Raw genomic sequence first — 24,250 nt, 5'->3', positions numbered from 1 at the left:
GTCAATTTTGACTGGCAGTAGCTTTTCAAGGATTCAGAGAGAGGTTGTTCCTAGCCCAACCTGGAGATGCAGTGAATTGAACCAGAGGCCTTTTACAGGCAAAGAACGTGCGCTCCCACTGAGCAACAGACCTTCCCCACTCATGCTGATTCATGAAAGAAGGTGAAAACCATTCCCACTCGAGTGAAAACTTCCTTACTTGCCCAGATATGGTCCCGTGTGTGAGCAAAATCTTATTTGTGGCCCCGTCCACAGGGCAGATGAAGCATTTGGGCTCGTCACTCTTGCGATATGCCACATGTTGTTGTTATTATTTCAATTTATATGTTGGCTCACTGGCTAATTTGGCTGCCCCCTCGTACCGTAGGGGCCTCCATTGCCCTCAGACTTGTAAACTATTGATTGCGAGCGGGAATCTCTTGTGGAAATACTCTGAAGCTGGTGTGAGGTCCTCCCTGATCTTAAGGAGTGTCCAGTCCATGAATAACCAGTGGTGCAGTTCAGTAACTGTAGGCGGTGGACTTAACGGTCTTAAACATGCACACCCTTTTAGATGGCAGCCTGTATTACTTCACTTACTTTCATTTATTTATTGCAGTATTTAAAAGCCACACTTTTATGAAAGTACATCAGAGCGGCTGGCAGCATACAAAAGTGTTATAAAATTAAAACCCAATAAAAATGTCATTATAAACAATAATAAAAGCCTCAACAAATACTGCACTGGATGGAAGGAAGCAAAATCATGTTTAAAAGCCTGCATAAAAAGTTCGGTTTTCAAGGGATGGTTCCTGCCAGATCTCTATTGGTAGGGAGTTCCACGGGGCAGGGCCTGCCACACTAAAGGCTCCGTGCTTGGTGGAGGCTAACTGAACCTCAAGGATGTGGGAACCACTAAAAGTGCCCCATCGGAAGATCCCAGTGATCGAGATGAGAGTTGGGCCCAAGTTGTTTAGTGCTTTGTGAATTAACACAAGTACCTTGAACCTGGCCCAGTAGCCAATTGGCAACCAATCTAGCTCTTTCAGCAGTGGGGTAACATGCTTATTTAAGACAATAATGCTGGGAAAAACAGAAGGGAGTAGAAAAAGAGGAAGGCCAAACAAGAGATGGATTGATTCCATAAAGGAAGCCACAGACCTGAACTTACAAGATCTGAACGGTGGTTCATGACAAATGCTCTTGGAGGTCACTGATTCATAGGGTCGCCATAAGTCATAATTGACTTGAAGGCACATAACAACAACAATTTATTATTTGATTGATGTCTCGCCCTTCCTCCCAGCAAGAGCCATTAACCTGCTCCTATAAGCAGTCTGGCTGCTGCGTTCTGCACTAATAGGCTTGATGTTACTTAATAAAAATAGTACGTTGTGTGTATGTGTGTGAGAGAGAGAGTGAGCATTGTTATTTATCTTGTCTGGACATTTTGAAATATTAAAGAGAATCCCAAACCTGGTTGTTATTAAGGACGCATATTTTTATTTTTAAACGCAGTAAAGGCATTCAAATCCAAAAATCCAAAAAGTTTTGTTATTATGCTTATTCCAAACCTTGCTTGTCCTCATTACCAAACGGAATACAGTAGTTGCAGCAACTGTTTCCCCTCTTGAATTACATCCCAGGCTATCCCACATCAACTATGGATTGAAGCAAGTTGGTGCCCCTCTCTCTCCTTTTCATATTGCAAATCTGCGCTGCCACTGTGGCCTCCTCCTTGTCTCTCGTAGCTGGTTTAAAGTTTAATGAGCCTTCACTTAAATGCACTGCTTGCTTGTCAGTTGCTGCCTCAATGGTTTTATGCATTTTAAAAAAGGAATGCAAAGGTAAGGGAAGCCAAGAACTTGGAAACACAATTGGTAAAAGGAACCGACATTGAGATCAATATGGAGCACAGATTCTTCCATTGTAGTTTATCCTAAATATTTTGGAGGCGGGTTGGGAGAGGACGGCTCAAAAATCCCAAGGCACATAATGGGCAGAGCTAAACTTCTTTTTAATATGGTTGCTTATTTAGTTTATGTTCTTGCATGCACTTTTGTTAAATATTTTAGTATATTTGACTGGAGGCAGCCCAATTCCTCTCCCTGCCCCCTCCAGCCACGTTGAAAGTGCATTTAAGAGGGTTTGCTGTGCATGATAGGTATGCTTGCCTCTTTTTTTTTGCACCTCTGGTAAATAGGTTTCTGTATTATTTCCAGAGCCTGTGTGACTAGAGGCAAATGTGGGCCCCAAGAAACTCCTATGCGCACACACCATCGGAAGCAATGCCTCTCTCCACTTACTTCCCATTAAGAGTCATTGTCCCCCTCCAACTTAAGTTACCCAAGTGTGAGGGTTTATCCAGGGGTAGGTTTGTTCTGAGCTGTTTGGCAGTAAATCAGAAACTGAATATGAGAGGAAAACAACTCGGGCCTTTTGTATAAAGGCTCTTCTTGAGTATGTCTGCCCAGCTGATTGTGCAAGCATCTAGCCTGTTTTGAGAACTGGTGGAAGCCAGCACAGAGGGTTATTTTGTGACTGACTGACTGACTGAATTGGCGGGCGGGTGGGCGGGCAAGAACCAATCTAGCATTCAGTTTTCCACAGTGGCTAGGCAGATGTCTCTGGGAATCCTGTAAGCAGGATATGAGCACAATAACCCTCTCCTCAACAACAAAACTTTATTGCGTATGGCTATAGAGGCCTTTGCAAAATATGACATAACACAAATACACATCGAAAGGCTAAAAAGTTTGTACAAATTTAAAACGATTACAAGACGTTGTAAGTCTTAATGTGGTTTGCCCGTAATTTCCTTGCAGCAAAGGTGAAGTTGGCTGCTGCAACTGTTGTTTGTTTACTGCTATGGGCCAGTATTTCAACGACCATATCTCGGGGGCTTTTCCCTGCGCGCATAAGCAAGCGGATATGGTAAGCTAGGAATTTCCTTCTTGGGTCCTCATATAGGGGGCAGAATAGCAAGTAGTGGGTGATGTCCTCTAACCAGTTGCATCCAAAGATGCATCTCCGCTCCTTGACTGGGATGCCCAGGTATCTCCCGTCCAGATAGGCCGAGGGCATCAGTTGGAACCTGAGTTACGTGAACGCCCTGCACAGATGGGCTTGCGTCAAGACTTCAAAATAAAAGGGTCTAGCGTGATTGAGTTTGACTAGGGGGAACCAGGGGGAGAAAGGGGCTACTGCAATTACTGCCCGATCCTGACTCGCGTTGTGATCGAAGACCCAGTTGCTGAGCGTGTGTGTGCTGAGGCTCAGATATTTCCCTGTGGAGAGATTATAGGTCTCTAGTTTTGCTTGGATCATGTGTGCCCATCCCCTGGTCTTATGTTGCTCCGTCCAACAAAGTTTGGGTAAGGAGCATTCATCCAACCTAAGTAGTTTCCGCCAGAATCTGAAATGTGCTAGGTCTATTCTTGCTGCGAGGGAGGGTAAGCCAAGCTCCGCTCTCAGATGTAGCCCTCTCCTCACTCGTGTTCCCCGCAGCTGTAACATATATCCATCATGGCTAGTAACCACAGATACCCTTCATGATTTGCCTAAACGGGCTTTTAAAGCTTTCTAAGCTGGTAGCCATCCCCACGCCTTGTGGTAGCTAATTCCGTAGCTTAGCTATGCATTGAGTTGGACATGTTGATCCAGCCCTGATGAATCATCTACCTGGAAACACCTTTGTACTTTTCTCTGCAGTCTCGTCCTTTCATGGATCTGGCTGTTCACAAGATCCTTTAACACAGGGGTGGGAAACTTCAGACCTGGGGGCCAAATGAGGCCTTCCAGGTCTTTCTAGCTGGCCTTCAGTACTCTCCCTGGTTCTCGCCTCCCCCTTCCTCAAGTCCTGCCTGGCTGGAATATGCTTGTGATAATGCCTCTTGCTTGGATAGAGAGGTGCGTGCGTGTAAGACCCTGGCTTTTGCACGGCTAGAATGTTGCATACTGTACCAAGTTAAAAGGTTGAATTCTGTCCACTTTTGGCTTCTGGCCTCTACCCACCACATGTGGCCTCTGGAAAGTCGCCCACGAGGGGATGCGGCCCTTGGACTGCAAAAGGTTCCCCACCCTGGCTTTATGAGATCCTGTTGCTTAGCTGTTGTCAGATAGTTCACAGCTCTCTCGCCTTGCCTGTTTGGGTCTTCCGTCTTCTGCTGGGATGTAAACACGCACATATAAATATGACAGATCCTTTGAGCTTCGGGCTGTCTCCAATTGTCCTGCCTGAACTTGAAGAACTCAGACCCAGCTGTAGTTTTTTTCTTTTATTGAAGTAAGAGAACGTTTCAGTTCAGTGCCCTTCATGAATCTACCTACGACTTACTCAGAACTCAGCAACCCTCTCTAGCTAACAAGACACAACCTGGCAGCAGTAAGACGTTGACTCAGCAACTAACCCTTCCCCCTTGCCCAGCTCAAGTAGCACTGGGTGGGCTCCCTGCTTACATGCACCCTGAGTCACTGTTGGGGGCATGCGCATAAGCGCAGACTCCTCCTGAGTTGGGATTGTTGAATCTCCCTCCGCATTCGCCTCCTGGACCTGGGTGAAGGCGGGGCCTCAGTCTCTGTCCCGTCCGGCGGTGGGGGAGAGACAAGTGGGTCTGGTGGTCTCTCTAGGGGGGTGACTGGGACTGCAGGAGGTGACCCGTCAACGTCCGGAGTGGGGGCTGCTTCGTTGTCCTTCCCCGCCTGGAACGTACCAGTCCCAGTCCTTCTCACCCCCCTCCTGCTAGCGTGGCTCATGGCACTGATAGGCTGGAGTTCAGAGTGAACCACTGTTTGGCCTGTCAGAGCCTGACTAGGTTGGCATTGCAGAAATCATCCTTTAAAACTGCCCTGGAACAAGCAGGCCCATTGTTTTGGAGGGCACAAAGAGTGCCTTTAGCTGACTCAGTTGCTCACCCTTCTTTCTCTTTTTCAGACTTATTTTTTGGTTGCCTCAACAACAAAGACAAAGTATTTTATGTGTGTTCTGGTACTCCCAGTAGCATTTCAAATGTTTGGTTGTAATAAGTGACGCCGGTACTTTAAATTGAGAAATCCTCAATAACTGAGTAAAACCCACGTTTAAATTTATCTCCCCTCTTGACAGCTTGATTCCTGCCCTCTCCACCCCTTCCCGTGGTTGCTTTCAGTGTGTGTTCAAGAGACATTGCATTTTCCAACTTTTAGGGCAGGGGTGGGGAACCCTTTTCAGTCTCAGGGTGGGGTTACCTTCCAGGGGCCACGTTCCAGTGGTGGGTGTCATCAGTGACCATGTAAAAGTCAGCAGTTTCTACATGTGCACCTTATATCCTCTACCCAGGCAAGGAAGGACACATTCCAGCCTGGCCAAAGGTGCGCAAGGGCTGGTGAGTGCTGTGACATGGGAAGGGGACATGGCCTGGGATAGTCCTAGGGGCCAGGTAGAGAGGCTTGGAGGGCCACATTTGCCCCACAGGCCTGATGCCCCCCCCCCGGTTTAGGGAGTTGAGTGAACTGGATGACTGTAATAATCTCCCTCCCTACGCACTACAAAAGCAACCATTTTTCTTTTTTACGTATTCCTGTTTTTGTGCTCTAGTGATCCTCTTATGTTGGAGTTATTCTGGGGAGGGCAGCCTGTCTAAGGTGTGCTCATAAGTCCTTTCTGCCAACACCCTCTTTTGTCCCCAGAGAGAACTGCACAAAGTATTGTTAAGAAAGGAAAGGTCCTGCGTGTGGGCTTCCAAAAAGCCAGGCTCTTCTTTCATTCTTGCCTTTGCAATCTTGGCTACACCTCCTGGCTTTTGAAATGCCCTCGCATTGATTCCCCCCCCCCCGTTGTAGGATGATGGACGTGCATTTAGGTGCAAGGTGATGTTGGGGATAGGGCAGAGTGACAGGTGGGAGACTGCAGGGGGGGTATACCACTTGGGATGGAAGTGGAAGGCCAGCGTCCCAGCAGAGCTCTGCCGCTTTCCCCTGGAAATGGGACCGGCTGGTTCAGTCTGATATTAACAGCAGCTTCGGGCAAGAGCTTCACCGGCCTGCATCCATCCTATCATTGCAGCTGCTGTTCTTTCTAGGAGCATTGGCTGTAAGCTGTAAGGAGCAGCTTATTCTCCTACTGAACATTCGGTGTTCAGGGCAGATTTTGGCATTCATTTTGATAACCGAGTCTAAAAACAGAACCCCTTAAAGATAGAGACTGGGATCCAAAGAACCAGACAACTGGTTCTGCATAGACTCCCACATTTCTCAAAAAAGCAGCACCTCAGGAAGCTGCCTTATACCAGGTCAGACTATTTGCCCCTCTAGTCTAGTATCACCGACTCCAAAATCTCAGGCAGAGGGGTCTTTCCTGCTACCTGATCATTTTGAATTGGAGATGCAGTGGGGCCCCACTCATACGGCAGGTTAGGTTCTAGACCCCTGCCGGAAAGCGAAAACCGCCAGAAAGTGGATCAGCTGTAGCGCAGGGGTCTGGAACCTAACTCGCTGGTCGCACCAGAGGAGGAGAAGACCAGATCTTCCCCTCCTCGGGCGCAATCAGCTCGAGCGGGAGTCTGATCGCGCCAGAAGAGGAAAAGATCGGCTGTAGCACGCTGCAGCTGATCTTCCCCTCCTCCGGCGCAATCAGCTGCAGCTGATCGCCAGCTGATCGCCCAGCTGATCGCCCCGCTAGTGCTGTATTAGCGGAACGCTGAAAAGCAGGGCTCTGAGAAGCGGGGCCCTACTGTACCAGGGACTGAGAAGCTAAGACTTGTCTGGTGCAAAGCAAGACTCTACCACTGAGTTATGACTCCTTCATATGTCATTTTGAAAGCTGAAGTGAATGTCGTACTCTGCACACATACCGGTCGTACTGGCTTCATTCGGACATGGTGTTCAGCCATTAACTGTGGTTAAGCTGTCTGTTCTTAAAGTTCCGTTTGTTCCAAGTACTGTGCCAGCAAGGTGCCTTTCCTCTGGTCAGTTCTGTGGGCCTTTATTCTGATCTTTGTCTGAGCTAACCAAGAGAAGAGTTCACTTAAAACATCAGCATCGGGCACCAAAACGCAGCTCGGAGTAGCTTCTCTCTCTTCCCTGACCCAGATACACAGTTTCCCACTGTGACAGATGCTGCCAGAGAGCACCCTGGATGGAGGCCAGAAATTAAAATTATACTGCAGAAGGAACACGGTGCGCTTTCTAATTTTTCAGCTGTGTGCGCATGTGTGGTGAGAGAGGCTTACCTGCAAAAGACGTCTGCTTTTTGGGGTGTGTGGGACGAGGATCCAGATGATACCCAGTCAAAAGTGCCTGACTTTCGAATTCTTTTCCCTGAGATGCTTGAAAAGGTGGGTCCCCTCCTTTTTAATGTGTCTTAACTGGGAGACAGACAGCTTCTGCCTTGCCCTGGGGTGTCCTCTGGCCGACCGGGTTCAAGGTGTCAAGGTAGCAGCCATCTGGCCAGGAACCTGCGCCTGCAGGGCATCACTGGCTGCCTGCCAACTCCCTCAGGGTTGCTTCTCTTCTCAGTGGTGGCACAGCTGGAGGTCATTTCTGCACAGAAATGACAGGTTGCTCAATCCGGATAATTTTCCCACTGTGAGCCTGAGCTGGTTTAAAACAGACCCACTTTCATGCCAAAAAAAGGGGGGGGACTTCTTTGTGGGGAAATCCTTACCCAGGATTAGATAGACCCATTTCCCTCAAACTGGTGCCCTCCATATGTTGCTAGACTCCAGCTCCCAGCAGCTTCAACCAGTGTGATCAGAGATTATGGGAGTTATAGCCCAACAGCATCTGGTTGGGAAAGGCTGTCCTATCCTAACTAAGCTTATGTATGTGTAACCACAGCAAACATTTAGTCCTCTCCCTCTTCCCCCCTCCCTCAGTTACCCCCCTTTCATCTCTGGCTTCCTCTGTGTGAGATTAAAGATTGGAAACTCCTCGGGGCAGGGATCTTGTCAGAATCCAACAGGCACTCCTCGAGCCAAAAGGTAGCAACTGGGTGCCTGAGGAAAGGTGCAAGGAAGGCCAGAGCTTGGAAGATTACTTTTTAAAAAGTAATAAATTACAGTTACAGTTACATGGCCCAAAAAGTAGCAATTACCGTTAGAATTACAATTGCTCTGAAAGTAAATTATTACTTTACTTTTCCTCCAAAGTAATCGCTACAATTACATTTCAGTTACTTTAAAAAAACCGCCTACTAAGTAGCCTAAAACAACATTAAAAATAAACAAACACATACAGAGGTAGTAGAATAATTATTTTTATTCATAAGATAGCAATGGTGGTCTCTGCTGGTAAGGGAGGTGGGGAGGGAAGCAGAGGCCACTACTCAGATCATTGCACGCCAAGCTAAGTGCAACCCCCTCCACTCAGCCAGCCAGCATAATCTCTCTCACTTAACCACCTCCCAGACCCTGCCCTGCCACCAACTAAGGGACACTCACTCAAGCAAACATTTTCCCGAGATGCAAAAAAGTTAAAATACTGCAAATGCAGCACAGTAGCCAGAGAGGGTGGTGGAGGCCACTTTGTGTAAACACACACACACACACACACACACACAGAGAGAGAGGGAGAGAGGGGGAGAGGGAGAGGGAGAGGGAGAGTGAGAGTCATCTTTCACCTCCACAGTTCTTTATCTCCATTCTGCTGCTGCCTCCTCCTCCTTTATCCATGTTCTCCACCTCCAGATCCTTTTCCCCTCCACTCCATTCTTCACCACCACTGTCCATTTTTTAAAATAATTGTTTTCTCCACTCCACCCCGTCTCACTCTCCGCCTCCTCCCTTGTCGCCTCCTACCCACCCACAGAGCATGAGGAAAGAGCAACACTGCACAGAAGCCCAGTTTGAGGCACATGATTTTTATCCACAGATCAGAGGAGCAGAAGACTTCCCCTGCTCCCACCCCCCAAGTAATGCCCAAAAGTAATTCTGGAAACGTTACAATTACTCCACAAAAGTAGTAAAATCACTCCTAGTTCTATTACAATCAAAATGTAAAGGAATTACCCACTCATTACTCAAAAAAGTAATGAATTACAAGTAATTCGTTACTTGTAACTAGTTACTTCCAAGCTCTGAGAAAGGCAGTCAGTCAGGTTCAAGCCAGAAGCCTGCCTTGCTACACCCAACCACAACCTGTTCTTGGACTGGGAGGCCAAGTGATCTACGGATGCTGGTGGGGCTGTTATTAGTGGCCCAGCTCTCTTGAAGTGAGCCATGCTTCGCGTGCAGAGGAGTGGCCCAGGTGATGGAGAGGTCAGGAACTGCAGCTTTTGTCGGATAAGAACTAACTGGAAAATTGTGAGGATACTGACTTGGCATGTCCTTGAATTGCTACTGGGCCAGATTGTTAGTTGTGGTCCTGCAGGTTTTGCTGGACTCTAGCTCCCATCATCCCTGACCACTTGCCATGCTGGCTGGAGCTGTTGGGAGTCCAGTAACATCCAGGGGGCCACTGAGGCAAAGTGTGGGGGTAGATCTTGCCTAGTAGTCTTGCCTAGTAGTCTTCTCCTCTCACCAAAGTCTTGGAGGTGGTGATAGTGAGGCCTTTTCTCCCAGCCTCTGCCACCAAAGATCTTTTTAAGTGCAGGTGCCTTGCTGAGACATGGAAATGCTGTACATGCAAACTGTGGGTCTCACTAGCGAGCCCTTCCCTGTGGCTCTGAGCACAGCACTTCTGTTTCAGTTCTTAATTTTGCATGTGCTCCAACACCTATTTTTTTCCTGGATCTGCAGCTTAAAAGCTTCTTGGAGCCAGACTAGTTTGTTCCTGTACAGTGACATCTGTTAAACCTTTTCACAAGGAATTGCAAATGGTACAACTTATTTTATTTTTTTTTGCTCTAGAGAAGGATTTTGGGGGGGGGGGAATTGAAAGATTCCTCAGCTACCTCTAATCTAAAGATTTGTTTTTTGTAAGCTGGTTGAAATGTAAACTGGATGAAATGTGCAATCTCTGCCTTGATACCTTTTTTGTTTTTCTTTCTTTCTGTTGGGATGAAAGGCCGGTTCAACAAGCTTTAACAATGATACCTGTCAGACTTGTCCTCCTTCCTAGCAAAGCACAGAGGCTCTGTCAAGCTGCATTGTTGTTGCTTCTCCGAAATTGCCATAGGTTGCTGAATCTAGTTTTCTTGGTGTGGCAAAGATCTGATAATTTGAGGTGTGCCTGTGAGCATATACGTGCTACTTTGGGTTTCAAAAGAGGCCATTAGGACTCAGTGTATCCCAAATACCTGATGGAGGTAAGTCTTGATCGTGGGGTGGCTTACAGGTGCATCTTCTGTGCTGTGGAATTTAGCAAGACACTGGAATCGGCTCAGCCGTCATCCTCTCCACATCTGTCTTTGGCATGTGGCCACTGAGGAGTGGCAGCAAGGGAGCTTCAAGGCTGCTGGTGCTGGTAGGGAGCTTAGAACTCAGGAAAGTAATAATAATAAAAGAGGTATTGCATTCTGGCTGGAGGGATGTCAAGGCTAGGCGGAAGATTTGGACCTTGAGTAGGGGGTGGAATTGGAATCTGTCTGGCAAGCCAAGAGCTTTGCCGGTTTGTACAACAGCGTGTTCAAAGTTCTCGTAAATGAGCTGGGTTTTTAAAAATCAGTTTTAACTTGATTTTTCAATGCAAAAAAAATCATGGAACAAATTACAAAAGGGAGAAAAGAAGTTGCGTAGGCAGCTTTTGAGCCTATCCTTGTATACTTTTGCTTCCTCAGAATATAGAAGCTTCTGTATTTGAGTACTGTGTCACCCAACAATTCCATTGGTCAAATATTGCCCATAGGGTTGTATGTGGGCTGTGCTCACATGTGTTTCTAAGTCAAAAATTATGAGTATGATTTAGTAAGCAGTGAGGTGGTGTGGAAAACTTGCAAAATTGAAAATTTTCCAGTGCTTTATTTTTCCTTGGAAAATTTTTCCAATATATAAGTTCGTTAGTAACAATGAACGGATGCCAATTGCAAATACAATAGTTGGCAAGTTTGGCAGTTTCAGAATTTATAGCTTTGTTTACTAAATACAAGTAAAATAAGTATGCTTAGGTCACCCCTTAAGGCATCAGAATAGTTTCCGATGTGAACTGAAAAAGTTCTGATGTAAATTTGCATAGGAATTTAAAAAAAAATCTAATTCAAAGTTTTCTGGAAAACCCACATCACTGTTAGTAAGTTAAGAACATGAGAAGAGCCTGTTGGATCAGGCCAGTGGCCATCTAGTCCAGCATAACCCCACTTCACTCTTCTCATGATCTCAGTGTGACACCTGAAACCAGGATGATAGATTGTTTCTCCCAAACAAATCAGGATCATTAAGCCAACAACAATGGCTTAAGGCTGACTAGCAATTGTTATTTATTAGGGAGAAACAAAGCACAGCCCCAGGTTCAGATACTATACAAAATTGTGGATGGGGAAACCTCAGGCCTGGGGCCAAAAGCCTCTCTCTCTGGTCCTCAGGCCACACTCCTCCTCAGCCTCCTCCCCCCTCCCTAGGCCACACGCCAGCCCTGCTGTGTGCACTGTTTGACTGTTTTGTCGTGCCTGGGCTGAGTCTCTGAACTCTGAGAACACCTCTTGGTTGCCTGGAAGAAGGATGGAGAGGGGTGTGTGAGTGGGTGTAGAAACTAGCAAACTGTACAAAGGTAAAATGTACATTTGTTGCTCTGCCTGTCCTTGGCATGTGGCCCCTGGAAGGCTGCTCAGATAGGAATGTGGCCCTCAGTCTGAAAAATCTTCCCCACCCCTGTCCTAAGGGAGGAGTGAAGCAAAAGTGCATCGGAATGCAGCCCTTGTACAGTCTATTTTACCAAACCCTAGTTCAGCCTTTCCCAACCTTTGGGTCCCCAGATGTTGCTGGAGTACCACTCCCATCAGCCCCTGCAGCCAGCACGGCCAGTGATCAGGAATGATGGGAACTGTAGTCCAGCAATATCTGGGGACCCCAAGGTTGGGAAAGGCTGATTGCTAAGATGGAATTCTCCTTTCTCACAGGTGCTGCACACTCTGCTGACCCGAATATAAAATAATCCATTGGGGGTTCTCTTGATCAAACCATCTTGCCTTTCTTGTCGAGTTACTAAACGTCTTGCAACAATGCTGGGACAGGAGGAGTGATTTGAAAGCAGGCAAGGCCTTCTTGGCAGCTGGGCCACAACTGGGAATAATTAAACCGTTGTGTCCCACTGAGACAGGCAGACATGCCAAGGCTGCACACAGAGGATTCCACCAATTAACCGGAGGTGGGGAGACACAGATTTACACAAAATGAAACATACCTGGCTGCTACTTGCAGGCACAACCTCCCCATCCCAGTTCAGCAGGTCTGCTGAAATCAGGGACTTACAGATACAACCTCCCCCAGCTATAAATTCAGCACTGGGAAATATGGGGGCAGGGGGGAGGGAGAGAGAGAAGGAGAGGGCAAACTTGAGGACAAAATGGGGCAATTGAGAAGATTAGAAATGTGGTCTGCAGACATACACACCTTCCAGATTAAAAACAGGCAGCAGGTATAAGGGCACAAATAAAATTCAAGGATCCACGTTTGGTTTCACTTCCCCCAACATTCTCAGGGCATTTCTGTTTGAAATGTCAGGTAAATGATCCAGATACGTATGTGGGTATTATGCAGCCACAAGAGTGGCTGTATAAGATAGCCAGCATGGATTTTTCACATTCCGCAATGTTAAATTGAAAATAGCTCCCATGCCATTCTGATGATTCCTTACGTTCATTTCAAAACAGAACCTTACAAATCTTATAGTCCTGAACTCAGAAATGCTTGCTTAACAACCCTCTAAATTTTCATGGCGATACACAAAACAGTCAGAGAGAATTGAGAGTTCAAAGTGTAAGAAGAGAGAAAGAGAAACACCCCTGCTGGACTTTTTCTCATAATTTGTAGGAATTCATTTAAAATCAGCCATGTTCGCAGAGTACCTGTAATCCTATTACTGAGCTTGCCCCATCCTCTGACCTTCATCTTCTGCGGTTTAAAAGTTTAAAAAAAAAGCCTAAAAAGGAGGTCAGGTCTCCGGCTCCCCTGGTGCATTCACTATAGCTGCCCAATTTCCCTGCTTTTTAAAGTTTGATAGAATAGCTGTGGGCTACAGGTACGTTCTTAAACCTCAAGGGTTTTTTTTGCCTATTAGTGAATATATATGTGTGTGCTTATGTATTTATGTATGCATATAAAGAATGATAATTTACTGATTCTGACAGGAATTTATTAAAAACATTTTTAGACAGGCATTCATCGATGCTGATACTACGGCGATATCCAATAGGCATCAGTAAAATTAAACATGCTGTAAAGTATTCCACTAAAACTAATTTCTAAATAAAGCTTTGAATTTATTTGAAAATAACATTTAAACTGCACTAAGTGCACTTTATTGATTGTTCCTTCTGCTCCGTCCCCGTAAAATATTTCATTTCAACTTTTTTGTCTATTGTGGTGGGGAGAATTCGGATATTTATACAGCACATAACGATAATAGGAAATACTTTGTTAGTTTTGTTTATTGAACAGAAGTCAAACATGCTAAATCATATGATTTTGGGACAGCAGAAATTTTCCCAGATTTCCCCCCCCCCCCAAAAAAGAAAAATTCAGTTCTGGATAACCACCTCGACCCCTTCAGTTGTGGCTTCTGCTTTTCACAGAAAATATTGTGGCTGCTGTCACCACCTACATTTCAGATCTGTTTCCAATCTATTACTCTCAACGTCTGCTTTCTATTTCTGAAGCATGTTCTCTCCCCCCCCCCCCCGGTGCCTTTTGCAGGTGTGCTGCAGAGTCTGACTCCCGGAGCACTGCACCTGTGTGACCTCCTGAGCCGTCAAGAGACTGAGAGGCTTATGTGGAGGTTCTGGCAGAGGAAACAGTGCCTAGCAAAGACACCCAGGAGGAGGGAGAAGGAGAAAGGGGACGGGCAGCAGAGCTGAAACTCGCTGCAGCCAGCCATGGTAGGTTCCAGCCGCAGCTGATGGAGTGAGCAGGCAGAAATGAGGCCATGGGAACACCTCTCTTCTTGGCCCGGTAGCAAACCTGCTATAAAACAGCTTGCGTGGGAGGAGGAGAGGCTGTGAACCCCTGCTGAGTTAAGGGGTGGCCTGGCACCACTTTTAAGCAGGGCAAAACAGATTTTGATTTATTGCCGGGGCCTCATCAAAACCACAGAGCACGGATGCTGCAGCGTATGAATTATTAAGTGCAGGCGCAGGGGATGCTCATAAATAACTTTTTTTCCCCCTACTGGAAGTGGCATCAGTGAGCAGTTTGAGAGAGTGGCTTGGGCAACCTTGAACTCTGTTGCGCTGTGTAACTAAAGGCTGATACCCTTCTTCACCTCCCACCCCCTGCCTTGCCCTTCTGCAAGGTGAAGTCACTGCTGTGGATTGGAACGTCTTTTTGAACTCACTTGTCATATCACAGTGATATGGTATTCCAGGGATGCTGCTTCCCACCCACCCCCTCCTTTGATTGTAGAGTGCAGCCTTCTTGAGCTTGCACAATTGCAGTCCTCTGCAGTTTCTTTAAAACATATATTTGGACCAATGACTGAGGAGCAGGAGGGGGCAGAAGGCTGGTGGCACACACACAGTTAATGAATTCCTGCAGGTCAGTTGAAGGGAACGCTTCCCAAACCTATGGATTTCTGTGGTTCTCCAAATGTTGTTGCTCAGAGGCAGCGTGGAAAGCAAAAAAGTTGTGGGTGCCAGCTCAGACGTGAGAGGGAATCAAGGTTTCAAGAAGATTGAATATTTGCAGGCTCATCTGAGTCAGAGGCAGCCTGGGGATTCATACTCCACAGGGCAGTGGAGTGTTTTGTTTTGTTTTATCCCTGAGGGCCCATTCTGCTTCTCCTGGACAGGTGGCCAAGGCAGGAGAAGGTGGCTAATTGACCTGTGGGTGTGCTGGGGATCAGGACGAGTCACTTCCTTTCTCTAGCAATTTTGTACCCACATTTGCTTAAGAATGTAAAGTCCTTTTGGATCGTGTTGAAATGCCTGTCTCAGGCTTTCCAAATCTGCTGCCCTCCAGATATTGTTGGATTTCACATCCTTCGCTATTAGCCATGTTGGCTGGGGCTGATGAGAGCTGGGACTTCCAATAACACCTGAAGCTCCCCAAGTTGGGAAAGACTGGTTAGCCCAGCGCCCTGCTTCCAACAGTGGTTAGCCAGATGACTCCTGGAAACCCTCAAACAGAACACAAAGATAGTAGCACACTGCTGCTGTTCCCCAGTGCCTGGCATTCAGAGGTAGACTGCCTCTGAACAGGGAGGCTCCATTTAGCTGTCATGACTAACTGCTACTGAGAGATCACCACAACCGCCACCTCCTCCATAAATATGTCTTAATCCCCTTCTAAGGCTGCCAGCGCCAGTGATCGCTGCCACATCTTATGGTAGTGAATTTCTTAAATAACTGATGTATAAAGTAGTACTTCATACTATGGAGAAGGGCCATAGTTCATTAGCAGAGCACCTGCTTTGCGTGCAGAAGGTCCCAGGTTCAGTTCACAACACCTCCAGGTGTAGCTTGGAAAGATCTCCAGAGAGTAAAGGCAATACTGAGCTAGACGGATCCATGGTCTGACACAGGATAAGGCAGATTCCTGCTACAGGGTCAGTCAGTTTCTACTGAACTTTATCTCTAGTTTGTTTGTTTGTTTGTTTTTTAAGCAGCCTTCTCAGGCTTGGGAGGGTGTTGTTTCTCTGCTGCCTTTGGAACAGAAGTCAGAAGTGTGACATCCCAAAATGTCCTTTCTGCATGATTGAAATCCCCTTTTGCAAATAGTGTGATGTAGTGGTTAAGATGTTGCACTACAACTTGGGAGACCAGGGTTCGAATCCCCACACAGCCATGAAGCTCGCTGGGTGACCTTAGGCCAGTCACTGCCTCTCAGCCTCAGAGGGAGGCAATGGTAAACCCCCTCTGAATCCTGCTTACCAAGAAAACCCTCTTCATAGGGTCGCCATAAGTCAGAATTTACTTGAAGGCAGTCCATTTCCGTTTTGCAAATAATATCCTCATCCTCTTTCATAAATTAATAGGTGTTGATTCCTTCTCCCTTTTCTTCCTTACCCCTCTGTTCAACAGAGATCAATCCGTTCATTTGCAAACGATGACCGGCACGTGATGATGAAACACTCAACCATATACCCATCTCCGGAGGAACTTGAAGCTGTCCAGAACATGGTTTCCACAGTGGAGTGTGCCCTGAAGCAGGTCTCCGATTGGATGGATGAAATGAGCAAGTCCGCCAGGGCAGAGGGCAACACGGAGGGCAAAGAGGAATTGGCGGACGGCGGCAATAGCAAGTGAGTGGATTAAAAGCCTTGTGGTGAGCAAAGCCCCAAAGGAGGTGGCTTTCTCTCCCCATTCCAGAAGCGCTAGATGTAGGATGGTTCCAGGGCCACCCGTGAGCTTTTAGTGCCGTTGTTTGACGCTGATGTTTGGGGAGGCTGGGTGAGTGGAGTGGGGGTGCGGGGCAGAGAGGTGTCCTGTGCTGCTCTTGGCCCTTAAGAATCAAAGAAGCAAGACACATTCTGGGCAAGCAAGAAGTGGGTTCCACAAAATGCTTGAGTGCATTTTAGGAATACAGTTTCCTTCTGTTCTGCTTCATATTCAGAGAAAACTCAAAGTGGTATACATGAAATAAAATAATAATATTATTTATTTATTTATTTATTTATTTTATTACATTTTTAAACCGCCCTATAGCAATAAGCTCCCAGGGCGGTGTACAAAAAGATAAAAACAGATTAAAATCCAATAGACATAGTAACAATCCACTACAAAATATACAAACAAAATTAAAACAAAACAAATTAAATTAATACCACCCAGTAGAATGCACAAAGATCAGTGGGCAACTGTAGTTGCATCAAGATTCTGGAAATCTGTCTGTCTGTCATCCATCTATCATCTTTCTATCTTTCTATCTAATCTTTCTATCGCACCCTTCCTCCCAGCAGGAGCCCAGGGCGGCAAACAAAAGCAGTAAGAACACTTTAAAACATAATAAAACCAGACCTTAAAATACATTAAAACAAAACAACTTTAAAAACATTCTTTAATAAAGCTTTAAAACATCTTAAATAAAAAGGGTTAAAAAACATATTGTTTAGGGGGAAAAAGGCTTTTTAAGAGAACATATTAAAAGCAATTCCAACACAGACACGCAGACTGTTTACCTGGGTAAACCAAAAAAAAGTTTCGAGCAGGGTTTCAAACAAAATGATTGGTGCCTGTCCTAACTTCAAGATGCAGCTTATTCCTCAGAGCATTAAAAGCAGTTCTCCGAGTAGCCACTAAATGAATCTATGGATCACGTGGCACTACCAAGAGGGCCTCATCCTGGCAATCTCAGTGATCAGACAGGTTTGTAGGGCAGAATGTGATCTCTTAAGCCTCCTTGTCCCAAGTTATTTAGGGGTTTGTACGCTAGTAGCAAACCTTAAACTTGGCCCAGTAGCATATTGGCCACCAGTGGAGTTCTTTTTAGTAATGGTATTACATGCTGGCGGAATGTTAATCCGGCTGGCGTCTGCACCAGCTGCAGCTTCCAAACCAACCACATGGAACACATTGTAGTAATCCAATTTTGAGATTACCTTAAGCATGCTTCTTGTCTCTACAGTAGGGGTTGGGAAGCGGTGGCTCTCCAGATGATGAGGGACTCCCAGTTCCCATCAGCCCCAGCCATCATGGCCAATGGTGAGGGATCATAGTTGCTGTAGTCCAGCAATAACTGGAGGGCGAAATTTTACTTCTCTCTCCTCTAGAGTTTGATTCAGGGACTTTTGAGAATAAGTTTCTTTCCTGTTTCTTCACCATGCTTGCTTCTTATCTGTGCCTTTTATACTAGGGGTAGCCAACATGGTGGACTCCAGATGTTGTTGGACTGTATTCCTCCATCAGCCCCAGGAATGATGGAAGCTGGAGTCCAACAGTATCTGGAGGGCACTAGGTTGGATGAGGCTGGCTTAGTGCTGGGAAAGGTGAGAGCCATACAGACCAGGGTGGTGTTCTCCTAATGCACGGATGGGTACCTTTGGGCCTCTAGATGTTCCTGGACTCAGGATCCCATCATGTCTTACCATTGGCAGTGGTGGCTAATGGAACCTGGAGACCAGCCGCAGCTTTTCTGTTCCTGCCGTAAAGCTTTGTAATGGGCCGGCAGTTCTGTACAAAATGGCTTCCTTGATACTCCAGAGGTCTTCCTGGCCAGGACCAGAGCTTGGAAAAGTTACTTTTTTTGAACTACAACTCCCATCAGCCCCAGCCAGCATGGCCACTGGATTGGACTGATGGGAGTTGTAGTTCAAAAAAGTAACTTTTCCAAGCTCTGGCCAGGACTTTGGTTGAGCCAAAGGGAAAATACTGGAGTTGTGCCTTGGAGCTATCCCAAGACTGCCTATAGATGAGAGGCTGGAGGCAGAAGGTCTCATTGCTGTGGCTTACTGCAGTTGCCCACCAGCGTGATAGGGAGAGGGCATCGGCCAGGGACGTTCCTGCTTCCCTTTATGAAGGAATAGAACATCTATCTGTCTTGCCTCTTGCAACAAGACTCCTGCAGCTGCCAACTGGGGAGTGTGTGGAGGTCAAATGAGGCAAGGCTGTAGTGCTGGAAGGTTGCTGAGTCTGGAAGAGTCACTCGGTATCGTTTGCAGTTCAGCTGCTGGAGCTCTTTACTAGTAGAAGAAATGATCAAGCGCCATGAAGCACCCTTAACTGCTGAGGCAGGTGGCTTTGTGCCTCTGCCAGTTTAGCAGCCGTGGGTGAGCTTAGAATCCATGTCTCTTTTAGCCAGGAGAGGCGGCCTCTGCTAAGGTGAATCTGTGGTGATGACAGATCACCCAAAACATCTGTTGCAGTGTGTCCTGCACCGGCTGCCTCCGGCTATACTGGTTTCTGATTCTCTAACCCTGGCCAGGGCTTGAGGGCTTTGAAAAACAGCTGGAGCAACTGCCAGCTTTCTCATTTGCCTTTTTTTTTTTTAAACAAACATGCTTTGGACTTTAGGGCTGGTGCGAGCATTTAGTATTTAAAGTCGTGCAAGTATATATGCACTAATGATGAAGTGAGAGAAGAGATGGATGGGTAATCACGCAAAGCAAATTATCTATGCTTAAAAGAGAAGATTGATTTGGTAACTGCTGCCTAAGTGGTCTCAAAACACTAGTTCACTGCCTTTGCTTTTCCTCTCCTCCGGCCCGCTCAACTTGTAATTAATGACGCTCATGTTAACCAGTCCGAAGCGGTGTGTTCGCGTATTAATATTTTAAAATGCATTTCCTTCTTGCCAGCCCAAAGTGTTTGCATGGAGTAAGCGGGTGCCCACGCAGTATCTGCAGTTGAGTCAATAAATCAATGTTTCGTGGTTGCAGTGCTGCACCAGTGCAAGTGAGTGAGTGAGAGTGTGAGTGAGTGAGAGTGTGAGTGAGTGAGAGTGTGAGTGAGTGAGAGTGTGAGTGAGTGAGAGTGTGAGTGAGTGAGAGTGTGAGTGAGTGAGAGTGTGAGTGAGTGAGAGTGTGAGTGAGTGTGAGTGAGTGAGTGTGAGTGAGTGAGAGTGTGTGTGAGTGAGAGTGTGTGTGAGTGAGTGAGAGTGTGTGTGAGTGAGTGAGAGTGTGTGTGAGTGAGTGAGAGTGTGTGTGAGTGAGTGAGAGTGAGTGAGAGTGTGTGTGAGTGTGTGTGAGTGAGAGTGTGTGTGAGTGAGAGTGAGTGAGAGTGTGTGTGAGTGTGTGTGAGTGAGAGTGTGTGTGAGTGTGTGTGAGTGAGAGTGAGAGTGTGTGTGTGTGAGTGAGAGTGAGAGTGTGTGTGTGTGAGAGTGAGAGTGAGAGTGTGTGTGAGAGTGAGAGTGAGAGTGTGAGTGTGTGTGTGAGAGTGTGTATATATGAGAGAGAGAATGAGAATGAGAGAGAACTGATAGAATTGCACCATCTGAGCATTTCCATTTTGATACCTGGGAGGGGTCTCTGGAGTTCAGAGAGAGACACAAAATAGCACATGTGTGTTTTCTCAACAGTAATATTTTAAGGTGCTTTCTGAACAAAGTACTGTACAATAAAATAAGTTTCCAGAACAGTAGTAAGGCATCCTCCTTGTGCCCATGGGACAGCCCAATTCATACCTGCCGTCTCTGTATCTGGACTCATCAGGGCTCTCTAATGGAGCTATTATTATTATTTATTAAATTTATTAGTCGCCCATCTGACTGGCTCTCCAGCCACTCTGGGCGACGTACAAAGTAAAAACATACAAATACATTAAAACATTAAAAATCTCAACAATAATAATAAAACCTAACCCACCCCAAAAGTCTGCCTGAAGAGCCAGGTCTTCAAGGTCCGGCGGAAGCTCATCATAGAGGGGGCATGGCGGAGATCATTTGGGAGGGAATTCCACAAAGTGGGGGCCACAATTGAAAAAGCCCTCTCCCTAGTCCTCACCAGTCTAGCTGTTTTAACTGGTGGGAAAGAGAGAAGGCCTTTTGAGGCTGATCTTGTTGAGCGGCATCCCTGATGATGTTGGAGGCGCTCCTTCAGATAGACTGGGCCGAAACCGTATAGGTTTCTAGGCTAATGTGATTCCCTCCTGCCTGTCAGTAGTAAAATGGGCTGCCTCCGGGATTTTGGGTAATCCTTAGTGCTGCTACACATATATTAACAGACTGGGGTGGGGAATTATTGCTGCGCGCGGCTGGCCTGCTATTGAGGGTGTTGCATGGAGCCAACATGGCGGCTTTACTTTTGTAAGGTATGCTTTGCTCCTGTTGTGGCACACTAATATTTCCTGGAGTAATGCCAAGCAGAATCAAAACTTTTAGTTAAGCTGGCCTCCTCCTCCTCGTCACTCCTCTATTTTTCAGTCTGATTAAATCCTGCACGTATCGTGCACAGTCACTACCATCCAAAGAACCTTGCTGGATCAGACCCAGCTGCTCCTCTGTCTTGCTTTCCAGATCCGCCAACCCGATGCGTCACTGGGAAGCCAGTAAGCAGGGCAGCATCCCTCTCCGATATCAGTACTCTGAGAGGTGGGCTGTTCCTCTGGACAGGGAGCAACCAGAGGTCAGTGGTAGAGCCTCATGGTTTGCATGCAGAACATCTCCAGTTAAATCCCTGGTAACTCCAGGAAGGATTTGAAAGACCTTTGTCCAAGACCATGGACAGTTGCTGCTAGTCAGCTAGATAGCGCTCAGGTGGATAGGCCAATGGTCTGAATGATATAAGGCAGCTTCCTAACGCTCCTGGCTTTCATGGCTAGTGAGGATGCAAGAAGGGCCCTGCCTGGCCAGACCTGTGACCCGGGTAGTCAGTACCCTACTTCTTGTTATGGAAATTTGTATATGCAGATATCCTCAACAGTCAGAGCTGTGTGTGTGCCAGTGTGTGTATTTACCTAAGAAAGCAGGCGTTTACCCTGCATTGAGATCACTGAGACTTAAGACTTAGTAAAATAAGAAAAGCTACTTTATTTATAGAAATACATAGTAGATAGGAAAGGCATACCTAGTTCTAACTAACTAGCTAAGTTGGAGGAGCAATGCTCAGACGTGGTTCAGGAGAGAGAGCAAAGACAGAGATATCTCCTCTCTCCTTGGACAGTCGAAGAAAAGACAAAGGAAGGAGGGGCAGGTCAGCTTCCCTGAGCATATCAGTTTACAACAGAAGGAAGTTAGGTAGAGAAGAACACAGGTAAAGGTAGGCAAGTCTAGCCAGCTGGAGGACCCTCACTCTATCTTCCTTCTGGAATGTGAACACAAGACTCCAAACAGGACTTGCGCTTGCCCCACTTCCAACACTTCCCACAGCGAACAGCCCGATGCCTCTGGGCAGTTCATAAGCAGTTCATAAGCAGGGCAGGAAGGCACACCTCCACTCCCCAGCGGCCCCTTAATAATAATATTATTATTATTAATAATAATAAGCAGTGGAGGCTGCTTCCTTAGGGCGAATGGGGTGCTGCCCCACCAATCGTAGTCTGTCCTTGGCCAGCCTGCCTGTCTACCTTCTGCCTTACAAGCAGCCCACCTTCTTCCTCCTCAGTGGACTGTTGCCCTTGTAGAGCTCAGCAGGGAGGAGGAGGAGGAGGATGGGAGCAAAACTGTAATGAGTTGACTTCGCTTGTCGCTTGCTTGGCGCCAGCTGCGGTTGTCTCCCTGCTTCTGCCCTGCCAGTCTCTATGGGCACCAACCACCTTGTCCTAAATGTAGGAACTGCCATTTCTCTGTCATGGCAAATTGCTGTTGAGTAGACCTCTCTTATTCTGTGATTTCTGTCTAACCTGCCTTTTAAAAGGTTCTCATGGTCACCCTTATACCTTGTGGCAGTGGATCGGCATTTTTGTGAAGACGTCCTTCCTCAGTTTGCATTTTCTTTCCACTTGCTTGCAACACCACACCATCGGCATGCCCAAGGTAGGAGAAGATGGCTGGGGCAGGTGCGGAGTGCCTTTCCGTTACTACCAAGGAACGACGACCGCCCCTCACAAATCTGGGGTGGGAGAAAGGGTGCCGAGGTCAGAGGCTGTGGCTAGTTGGCAAGATTGGGCTGCCAACACCTCTCGTTTCTGAGACTAAACATTGGTTGCCTGCGCAAAAAAAAAAGTGCCTTTGCAAGACGTCTGAAGCACTGTTGGGTGATGCTTCATGTGTTGCAGTGGGAAGGACTACAGTGGAAAATCCCCATTTTTGTGTCACTGACCTGTGATACTCTGTAGGGTATGGTGCCACAAGCAACATTTCCCGAATTATTCTAAATTATTTTATAGGTCTGTTCAGGGGCAGGCGGTCTTTCAGGTAACTTGGACGGTCCCAGCTTGTTCAGGGCTTTAAATGTCAGCAACAAACCCTTGAACATGGCCCAGTACCTAATCTGCAGCCACTCCAGTTCCCTCAGCATAGGTCTTGTTGAGTGGAATACCTGGACACACAACCTGGCTGTAGTGTTCTGACCAGCTGCAGCTTCTGGGCGAGTCTCAGGGGAAGCCCCATATAGAGCACATTACAGTAGTCCAGTCGTGAGGTTGCCAACATATGAATCATGGTGGCCAAGCTATCCCTGCTTTGTGGTGGTGTACAAACCTAAGTTGATAATAGGTATTCCTTGCATGGTGGTTAGAGCTGGGTTTCTAGTGACAAAGATGGATCTAGGAGCACTCCTGAACTACATACCTATTCCTTCAGACTGAGTGTAACCACATCCAAACCTGGGAGCTGTTAATCCACAACTGTTCAGAACAGTCACAGCCTCTCCTGATTCAGATATAATAGAGAAAAAGAACATGGTATATCATCACTGGCTTCATATAGCTTTGTTGCTTTGAGATGTTTTGGTGCTTAATGGGGTGAGATTGCCCGTGAAGGACCAGGTCCGCAGTCTCGGGGTCATTTTGGACTCCCAGCTGTCTATGGAGGCTCAGGTTTCTGCAGTGAGCCGGGCAGCCTGGTACCAACTTCATGTGGTACAGAGGCTGCGACCCTATCTTCCTATACATCTGCTCCCACGGGTAATACATGCTCTGGTCTCCTCTCGATTAGACTACTGTAATGCGCTCTACGTGGGGTTACCCTTGAAGACAGTCCAGAAACTCCAGCTGGTACAGAATGCGGCGGCACGCTTAATAAAGCAGAGCCGTCGCCGGGACCATATCACCCCAGTGTTGATCGAGCTACACTGGCTGCCAGTTGTATACCGGCCCCAATTCAAGGTGTTGGTATTAACCTTTAAAACCCTATACGGTTCCGGCCCAGTTTATCTGAAGGAACGCCTCCAGTATCATCAAATATGCCACCAAACAAGATCAGCCTCTCAAGACCTTCTCTCGGTTCCACCGGTGAAAACAGCTAGGCTGGTGCGGACCAGGGAGAGGGCTTTTTCGGTCGTGGCCCCCACCCTTTGGAATTTGCTTCCCTTTGACCTTCGGCATGCCCCCTCCCTGATGACTTTTCGCCTAGTCCTAAAGACCTGGCTTTTCAGGCAGGCCTACGGGATCTCCGGGGTGGGTTAGGTTTTATACTGTACTAGTGTAGGATGGTTTAGATGATTTGATATTATATTGTGATTGTTATGTATATGTGGATATTGTATTTTATATTGTATACGTCGCCCAGAGTGTCCGTTAAGTCAGACAGATGGGCGACTAATAAATAAAAGTTTATTATTATTATTATTATAATCTAAAATAGCATTGTGGACAAAATAGTACCCTACGTCATCCCAAAGCACAACTGCCACGGGACAGACATGTAATACTGTTCTCTGAATTCAGCTCTGTAAC

General features: G+C 46.8%; 1 protein-coding gene across 7 annotated transcripts in view; it reads left to right on the top strand.

The window, feature by feature from the left end:
• STRBP (spermatid perinuclear RNA binding protein) overlaps positions 1-24,250 on the top strand; it is a 105,487-nt gene that overhangs the window by 32,751 nt on the left and 48,486 nt on the right. For all 7 annotated transcript variants that reach the window (XM_061604549.1, XM_061604548.1, XM_061604547.1 and 4 more), the window contains exons 2-3: positions 13,743-13,924; positions 16,064-16,284. In XM_061604549.1, the coding sequence (XP_061460533.1) occupies positions 13,922-13,924; positions 16,064-16,284 (224 nt within the window). In that variant the 5' untranslated portion in view covers positions 13,743-13,921. The remainder of the gene's footprint in view (positions 1-13,742; positions 13,925-16,063; positions 16,285-24,250) is intronic.

The sequence above is a fragment of the Rhineura floridana genome, chromosome 20, assembly GCF_030035675.1.
Source record: "Rhineura floridana isolate rRhiFlo1 chromosome 20, rRhiFlo1.hap2, whole genome shotgun sequence".
Taxonomy (NCBI): Eukaryota; Metazoa; Chordata; class Lepidosauria; order Squamata; family Rhineuridae; genus Rhineura; species Rhineura floridana.
Note: the sequence above shows the minus strand (reverse complement) of the source record. Positions and strands in the feature narration are given on the sequence as shown.